General features: G+C 47.3%; 1 protein-coding gene across 1 annotated transcript; it reads right to left on the bottom strand.

Moving 5' to 3' along the window:
* Window positions 1–466: 466 nt before the first annotated feature.
* Window positions 467–1429, bottom strand: LOC309891478 (olfactory receptor 14C36-like; the record flags this gene model as incomplete). The annotated part of the gene is made up of 1 exon (XM_082785837.1): window positions 467–1429. One exon carries the CDS (start codon window positions 1427–1429, stop codon window positions 467–469), a length of 963 nt encoding a protein of 320 aa, XP_082641963.1.
* Window positions 1430–8695: the final 7266 nt, after the last annotated feature.

Below are 8695 nucleotides of genomic sequence, written 5' to 3'. Positions count from 1 at the left end.
GGTGAGTGTTAAATCTAGCCCTTGGTGTCTGACAGGTTACAATGCAACAATGAGCCATTCCCTCCATAACCAAAGCAGGAACAGACTCTTGTAGGGAGCAATTCATTGGGCCTTTTCTTAGCACTGATTTGGGAAGGAAAGCCCAGACTTCAGGCATGGCATTGGGGTAATTCCGTTTTATTACAGAGATGTCATGAGAGAGTCTTCACTGACTCAGTGTTAGACACACATTTATACAGCCTCCATTTTGGACAAAACAGGTTCATTCATTCCTATTCATTGGGGGGGTGGGGAATCCAAACTCTTCTGTAGGAATGCAAGAAACACAAGCACACAAAATGACCAAAAAATAAATTAATTAATTTTAATTTTATTTTTAATTTTAATATTAATATTAATTTCAACTTTAATTTTAACAATTTGAACAACCAAGACACGAGCCTGGAAGGGGATGTACTGGGGTTTGTTATTGGTACTGGAGACTGAAAGGATTTTTGTGAGTACTGAAAAACATCCCCCAAATCAGTTTCCTAACTTCAACCTTCAGCTCCTGGTTCCTCATGCTGTAGATGAGGGGGTTCACTGCTGGAGGCAACACCGAGTACAGAACTGCCAGCAAAAGATTCAGGGAGGAGGAGGACATGGAGGGGGGCTTCAGGTAGGCAAATGTGACAGTACTAAGAAACAAGGAGACCACGGCCAGGTGAGGGAAGCATGTGGAAAAGGCTTTGTGCCGGCCCTGCTGTGAGGGGATCCTCAGCACAGCCCTGAAGATCTGCACATAGGACAGCACAAGGAAAACAAAACACCCCGATGCTAAAATAGCACTAACCACAACAAGCCCAACTTCTCTGAGGTAGGCATCTGAGCAGGAGAGCTTGAGGATCTGGGGAATTTCACAGAAGAACTGGTCCAAGACATTGCCTTGGCAGAGGGGAAGGGAAAAGGTATTGTCAATGTGCAGCACAGCATAGAGAAAAGAACTGCCATAGGCAGCTGCTGCCATGTTGACACAAGCTCTGCTGTCCATTATTGTCCCGTAGTGCAGGGGTTTGCAGATGGCAACGTAGCGATCATAGGCCATGATGATGAGAAGAGAAAACTCTGCTGCAACAAAGACAACGAAAAAGAAGACCTGGGCAGCACAACCTGCATAGGAAATGACCCTGGTGTCCCACAAGGAATTGGCCATGGATTTGGGGACAGTGGTGAAGATGGAGCCCACGTCGATAAGGGCCAGGTTGAGGAGGAAGAAGTACATGGGGGTGTGGAGGCGGTGGTCGCAGGCTACGGCAGTGAGGATGAGGCCGTTGCCCAGAAGAGCAGCCAGGTAGATGCCCAGGAAGAGCGCGAAGTGCAGGAGCTGCAGCTCACGTGTGTCTGCGAATGGCAGGAGGAGGAACTCAGTGGGGAAGCTCCTGTTGGACATTTGCTGCCTCAGGGAATGGTTGGCTGTCCATGGAGGAAAAGAAGATGTGTTACATAGACTTCTCTGATCAAGAAGTAAACCATATTTCATAGAAAACATCCTCACCAAGACTGCATCCTCACTCCATCTTCTTCTGAAGAAGACTTTCTCCTGCCCAGAGCTCTGGGTTTCTCTGCCAAAGAATGCTTCAGGGAAAAGGAGATACTCTGTAGGCTCAGCAGGAGTCCGTACTGCCTTACAGTATATGGCAAAGAGCACCAGGGACAGATCTCAGGCATCTAGTGGCCAGAGGCATCTTCCTATTTCAAGTGCTGAGAAGGACATCCAACAATCCTACAAGAAACAACGAAGGTTGTGCTGGTGTTGTCTGTAGGCTAAAGGGTGCAGAGTGAAGTTGTGAGGTTCCTCAAAGACCTACACATCTCTTTCAGTGTAATGCTCTGTGAGTTTCAGACCTTTCTGCAATCCTGACAACACCATTATCATACCCCAGACTGCCCTCCAAAACACGAATTTGAAAGCAGAGATCTCAAAGAGTGCCTTCCCTTCAGGTACTACAGGTGTTCCCTTTCAAGAATCTCCCCTAGAGATGCATTGGGGGTGCTTTGGAGCACTAAGCAGCCTGCCCCAGGCAGCAGCTCCCTGCCAGCAACAGGACCCTGCCTAACCCTGCCTGGCTGGGGGAGCTCCTTCCATTGACAATTTCTCCCCGCAGTGCCCTGGGCAGCTCCCCGGGCAGGCTGAGTGCTGAGCCTGGCAGGCAGCAGAGGCCCTGCCCCGGCACACAGCCCCTGGTGCACAGCAGGGACCCTGCTCTGCACCACAGCCCTGGACACCCCTGCCTGCACACTGTCTGCACAGCCTGCATCCAGCCCTGTGAGAAGGAACCCTCAAGTCCTGTCCCTCTGACAGCTGTGGCAGGGAATCCCTGCTTTGGACCTTGTTATTCTCATCTAATCCAAAGAAGCTCTGAGAGTCGCCCTGAAAGCTCCACAGGCTGTAAGATTTGCCAACAAATCTGGAGATGGCACCAGGAACAACAGCTGTGCTGCCCTGTAGCAAGAGACTTACCCTGTTCAGGGCTGTGAAGATTTCTCCCGCAGTGAGCTCTCAGCATCCCCCCTCCACACTGCCTTTAACATCTCCCTCCCTTCTCTCAGGTGCCCTTGTCCCCTGCAGGCAGTGCCCCCAGCCCTGCTGTGCTGTGCAGAGGAGCTGCTCCTGGGCAGAGCTGTCTCTCTGCAGTGCTGCGTGCTTGCCAGGAGCTCCCCTTGGTCCCAGGAGCCCGGCCCAGCTCAGCAGCACAGGTAGCTCTTGACAAGTCCCTGGGCCTCCAGGGGAATTGACTCTGAAACTGATGCAATCTCTGATGGTGACTTCTATTAGCTAGAGAGAGACACCTACTTCCAGTGCTATCTTCTCTCCTAGTTCAAAGGAAGAGTCCATTATGGGAATCATCTTTTCCTGTCCTGTTAGAGAGGATCCCCACAAATTGCCAGGCAGATGCATCCCATCTCTTCCAAGTACTTATTGTTATGCAGGGGGAAGAAAGATTTTCACAGCAACTGAAATCCTTCTGTCTACAGCATCTTCAACACCAATTGTTGGCCTGCAGGCTCATACAATCATAAATTCTTCTCATCTTTCTCCTTTTGTTCTGTTAAGAAGACGAGGTGTGGGGTGATGAGAGTGTGTGTGTGTGTTGGGGGGGGGGTTAAGGTAGGGGGAACCAGTCCTTGCCAGTCACACTGATGTTTCTTCCAGTGAGGTTATCTTATCTGGGACATTGTCAGCTGTGAAACCAATGGAAGGGGTCAATGCCACTGGTATATGGGGATGTCCTGTGGCAACAGACTGTGGACCCTTTGGCCATGTGGTCTGGAGAAAAGAAGGCTGAGGTGTGACCTCATTGCTCTCAACAGGTTCCTGAGGAAGGGAAGAGGAGAGGTAGGTTCCGGTCTCTTCTGCCTGGTAACAGATGACAGGACTCGTGAGAATGGCACATAGCTGCACCGGGGAAAGTTCAGATGGGGCATTATGTAATAACTCTGTACCTTGTTAGTGCTCAAACACTGGAACAGAATTCCTAGAGACTTGGTTGATGCCCCAGGCCTGTCAGTGTTCAAGATACCTTTGGAAATTGCCTTTATTAATATGCTGTAAATTTTGTTTAGCCCTGAAGAAGTCAGGCAGTTGGACTAGATGATCTTTGAAGGTCCCTTCCAACTGAACTATTCCTGTCTAGTCTAGTCTAGTCTGGTCACTACAGACGTGGGTAGGCCCATGTATTGGAAGGCCACAACAAGGCCTCCTAGAGACTTCTCTTCTTCAGGCTAAGAAATCCCAACTCTCTCAGATGGAGATGGAGATGGTGAGCTGCAGGGATTGATGGTTGGTGTGGAACATCTATTTGATCATTTTGGGTCTCCAGTCCTGGCTCTGCCTCATCACAATGTCTTGTTCATCCCCAGTATAAAAGTTTGGGGGTGGGGGGCGGTAGGGAGAGAGGGGAAAGTATGAGAGAGAAGCCCTTGATCCTGTGCAGACATGGTTCAGAAATAACTGAAACACTGGTCTGTTATCAACACTGTTTTTGTCTTAAATTAAAAACACAGCTCCATATGAGCTGCTCTGAAGTAGAAGTATAGAATCATGAAACATTTTGAGTTGGAAAGGACTATTAAAGTTCAACTCCCCTACCCACCATGGGATTCCACTAAACCAGGGTGCTCAAAGCCCCATCCAACCTGGTTTTGAATACTTCCAGAGACATGGCCCCAACCCACAAGTTTTATGGGCAACCTGTTCTAGGGTCTCAACACCCTCAGAGTAAACAATTTCTTCCTTATATCTAAACTGAATATACCCTCTTCCAGTTTAAAGCAATTACCCCTTGTCCTGTCACTACATTCTCTGATAAAGTGTCTCACCTCAGCTTTCCTGTAGCCCCCCTGTAGCTACTGGAAGGTTGCTGTAAGGTATCCCCAGCGCCTTCCCTTTTCCAGACTGATTACAAATAAATAAATAAATAAATAAATAATTTCTCCCAGACTCTCTCTTCATAGCAGACATGCCCCAGTCCTCTAACCATTTTTGTGGCCCTCCTGTAAATGTGCTCGACTATGTCCATATGCCTATTGTGCACAATCACCTCCTTCATCCTGCTGGCAGTACTGTTGGTGCTGCCACTCCCATTAGATGTTGGGGGCAAGAGGTGGTGGGGAACTGTGTGGCACAGTGCTCTGAAGACAGGGATGGAGAAATGAATGCACAGATAGTTGCAGGCTGTGACTGCTCTTGTGGCACCAGGAAGGGAGGGTGGGAGCTGACTGGGGTTTGTCAAGGCCAACATTGTGGAAAAGTCAAGACCAAGAGAGAAGTGAAGATCCCCTCTCACACCTCAAGAAAGCTGGACGCAGTGTGACTGTTCCTAAACCCTCTCAAATCTGGTTTCCCTCTGCATTAAAACACCTCTGCCCTGGGAAACCCCCGTGCAACAGCTGTCTACAAGAGTGTTTGGTTTGTTTTAATCTTTTCTTTAACATAGAACAAAATCTTGGAAGACAGAATAGGCTACAAAAGACTTTGTTTGGAAGACAAAGTTGAAGCTGAGCTGAGACATAAATAAAAAACACGCATTTATTGTACTATTTAGACAACACTAAAACTAGTTTTTTGTTTGTTTGTTTGTTTGTTTGTTTTCCTCACTGCTCTAGCTTGTTAGTAATAGGCAATAAATTTTTTTGATCTTCATATACTGAGTCTGTCATAATGATGATTTTTGAGCAATCTCCTTCTTCTTATCTTAACCCTTGAGCTAAATTCATTGTATTTTCTTCCCCTTCCACTTTGAGGACTGGGGACCAAAGAGCCGTTGTGATGGGCCTCAGATGTCCAGTTGGGTAAAACTGCCACATGTATTTATTCATTAATTTTCTTTCCCACTTCCTTTCTTACTACATTTTCCTTATCCCAACTCACAGGTCCTTGCGTATATATATATATATGCATATATACATATATTTATATTTACAGTTGTCTCCCCTGTCCCACAGGAGGTGAGGAGGTAAATGAACAGCTGTGTGGTGCTTGTCTGCCTGCAAGGTGTAGCCACACCACAGGGAAGCCTGAGAAGCAGAAAACCCCTAGACTAAATGTAAGAACCACTTAGCAATAACAAAAATGTTGGTGTGTTATCACTATTATTTCCATCACAAGTGCAAAACAGAGCATCATGGGAACCTCTGTGAAGTAAATTAACTCTATCACAGCCAAAACACACACACACCAACAACCAAAAACAAAGGTAGGCATAATTCAATATAAAAGACATAACATTCCTCTGCAGAACATGACGGTAATTCTGCCTCCACTGATGTCCACTTCAAAGTGGAAAGCTTTCAACCTATGGAAATTATATTTGTTTATCTTTCTCATTCCAAAGCAGATCCCAAGACCCCCAAAATACACCCTGATACCAGAAGGGATGATCATCATCTTTTCTAACATGAAACAACTTTCATACACTTGCCCAGACTTCCCTTTCTTGTCAAAGGAGAGAAATCAGAGGTCTCAACTCAGATGCCTTGGACTAACCTGCTTCTGCACCACCTTCAACTTTCAGAAAGGTTCCTGTAGGTGCAAGGTCACATTCCCCAGCCCCATTGGAGGGCTTCAGCTACCCCAAGAGAGCAGAGTCTCTCTCCGAATCACATATGGCAAATTCATTCAAGTTTGGCAACTGAATCAAGTATGGCAAATGTATGCCAAAAAGTTGGCTGTTCAGTAACAGCACATCTGGGAAGCCGTGGCCCTCTCTGTTTAGATAACTGAATCAACCCCTGCATGATGTTAGGCAAAAGTTGAACCATATGGAATAATATGGAATAAGAAAGGACATTGTTGTGATTGGTGTATAAGAAGTCTTCATCTTCAAATTTTGAAGGTTGTCTACAAAATCATTCTCATGACTTCTTTCATAGACTGTGGAGACGTAGTAGCAAATGATGACACTTTCCCTTTATGCAAATATAAATTCACCCCGAAATTTCGAAAAATGCATTTCCTCCCAACACTTTGAATGGAGAAACTGTTCCAATGACATGTTTGTACTGGCATATTTCACACCTACATTCCATATCTAAATGGATCTGGGAGCAATAAAGTCTTGAGAGGTTGGATGGATCCTACCTTTCCTTCTTTGCTCTGAAGCAATGGCTACAGCTGCTAGCAGTTTCCTCCTATCATCCCTGTTTATGACACTGACAAATTTTATGGGGTATCCAATAGCATAACACCATAGCTTTTCAAAAACCAGACCCCAGATCATACACAGAGGCCTGGTGCTTCTCAAAGTGGATCACTGCTTGTGCCACCACATCTGTGAGCTGCAACTGCCTCTCACAGAGAAAGTGTCCTCTGCAGAGGGAGATCATCACTTCCACTGCTCATACAGCCTGGAATATCATTGGACTGCTTTGAAGGTGGCTTCTGTTTTGTCCAATGTAAACTAAAGCCCACCTGGGAGGTTTCTGCAGAGTTACTATCCATCTGTAACATTTTTAGCCATGATCTGAGTGCAGGAATGAAATGCATCCTCAGCAAGTTTTCAGATGAACTGAACTGAGACATGCTACTGACTTCCTGGAGGGATGAGAAGCCTTGAAGAGAGGTCTAGATAGATTGGAGCATTAGGAGATCAGCAATGACGCGAATCACAGAGTGGTTTAGGTTGGAAGGGACCCCTAAAGATAATCCAGTCCAATCCCTCTGCCTAGCAGGATCACCTAGACAATGCCAGGTGCTGCACCTGGGATAAACTAATGCTGGACACCGGTCCAGCACAGACTGGGAGACAAGTGGCTAGAGAGAAGCTCAGCAGAAAGGGCTCTGGGGGTGCTGCTTGACAGCAGGCTCAACATCAGACAGCAGGGTGCCCTGGCAGCCAAGAAGGCAAACTGCATTTTAGGATGCATTAAGCCCAGAATTCCCACATGGTCAAAAGAGGTAAGTCTTCTGCTATATTGAGCATTGGTGCAGCCTCCCCTTGAATCATGCATACAGTTCTGGGCTCCACAATAGAAGAAAGATGTGGAGTTGAAAGCATCCAGAGGAGGACAGCAAAGGTGGGCTGGAAGGCATGTCCTGTGAGGAGAGCCTGAGGACACTTGGGTTGTCTAGTCTGGAGAAAAGAAGGCTGAGGGGTGACCTCATTGCTCCTGACAACTTCCAGAGAAGCAGAAGTGGAGAGGGAGGTGACGATCTTTTTTCTCCCTGGTAACTGACAGGATGTGTGGGAATGGCACATAGGGGATGGTCAGACTGAACATTGGGAAAGATTTCGGTACTGTTAGGGTGGTCAACTATTGGAGGAGGCTTCCCAGCGACATGGTTGATGCCCCAGGCCTGTCAGCGTTCAACAGGCAGTTGGACATTGCCCTCATACATAGTCTCTAACTTTTGGTTAGCCCTCAGGGGGTCTGGCAGCTGAACTGGATGACTTTTGAAGGTCCCTTCCAACTGAACTATTCTGTTTCATCTGATTGAATTTGTTGCTAGCCATTTGGATTCTATTATATAAAGCTCTACTGTCCCTAACCTGTGTCATGGTACGGCAGTTGTCCACTTCAGAGGCACAACTTGGGATCTGTCCTTGCTGAATATCAGGGAGTTTCAATTGGTCTCTCCTGCCTAAAAGTGGAAGAGGACAAGGCAATTCTTTGATGAATCTTCTCCCAGTAGGAGAAATGACACTGCTGTGTCATTCCACATGGGGAATGTCTCTCCCCAGCTGAGAGAGGGAACATCAGGGATTGCTTCAGCCTGATTCAAAATCAGTCCCCCCGGAGTTCCCTCGTGTCAAGAGCTCCCTGTGCTGATGAGCTGGGCTGGGCTCCTGAGCCCAAGGGGAGCTGCTGGCAAGCACGCAGCACTGCAGAGAAACAGCTCTGCCCAGGAGCAGCTCCTCTAAACAGCACAGCAGGGCTGGGGGCACTGCCTGCAGGGGACAAGGGTGGCTGAGAGAAGGGAGGGAGATGTTAAAGGCAGTGTGAAGGGGGGATACTGAGAGCTCCCAAAGGGAGAAATCTTCACAGCTCTAACATGGAGCTCTAACATGGTAAGTGTCTGTGAGAGAGCAGGCAGATGCAGAATCCTAGAGGGTTCTTCTATAGCTGCCACTTCCCATGGCTGATAGGACATGTCACAGGGGCTGTGCTGGCTTCTCTACTGTGGAGGACAGGGATGTTCCCTGGATCAATGATTACC

This window comes from Aythya marila, assembly GCF_965140915.1.
Source record: "Aythya marila genome assembly, contig: HAP1_HAP1_SCAFFOLD_344, whole genome shotgun sequence".
In the NCBI taxonomy this organism is placed as follows: domain Eukaryota; kingdom Metazoa; phylum Chordata; class Aves; order Anseriformes; family Anatidae; genus Aythya; species Aythya marila.
This window is presented reverse-complemented; position numbering and strand designations above follow the sequence as displayed.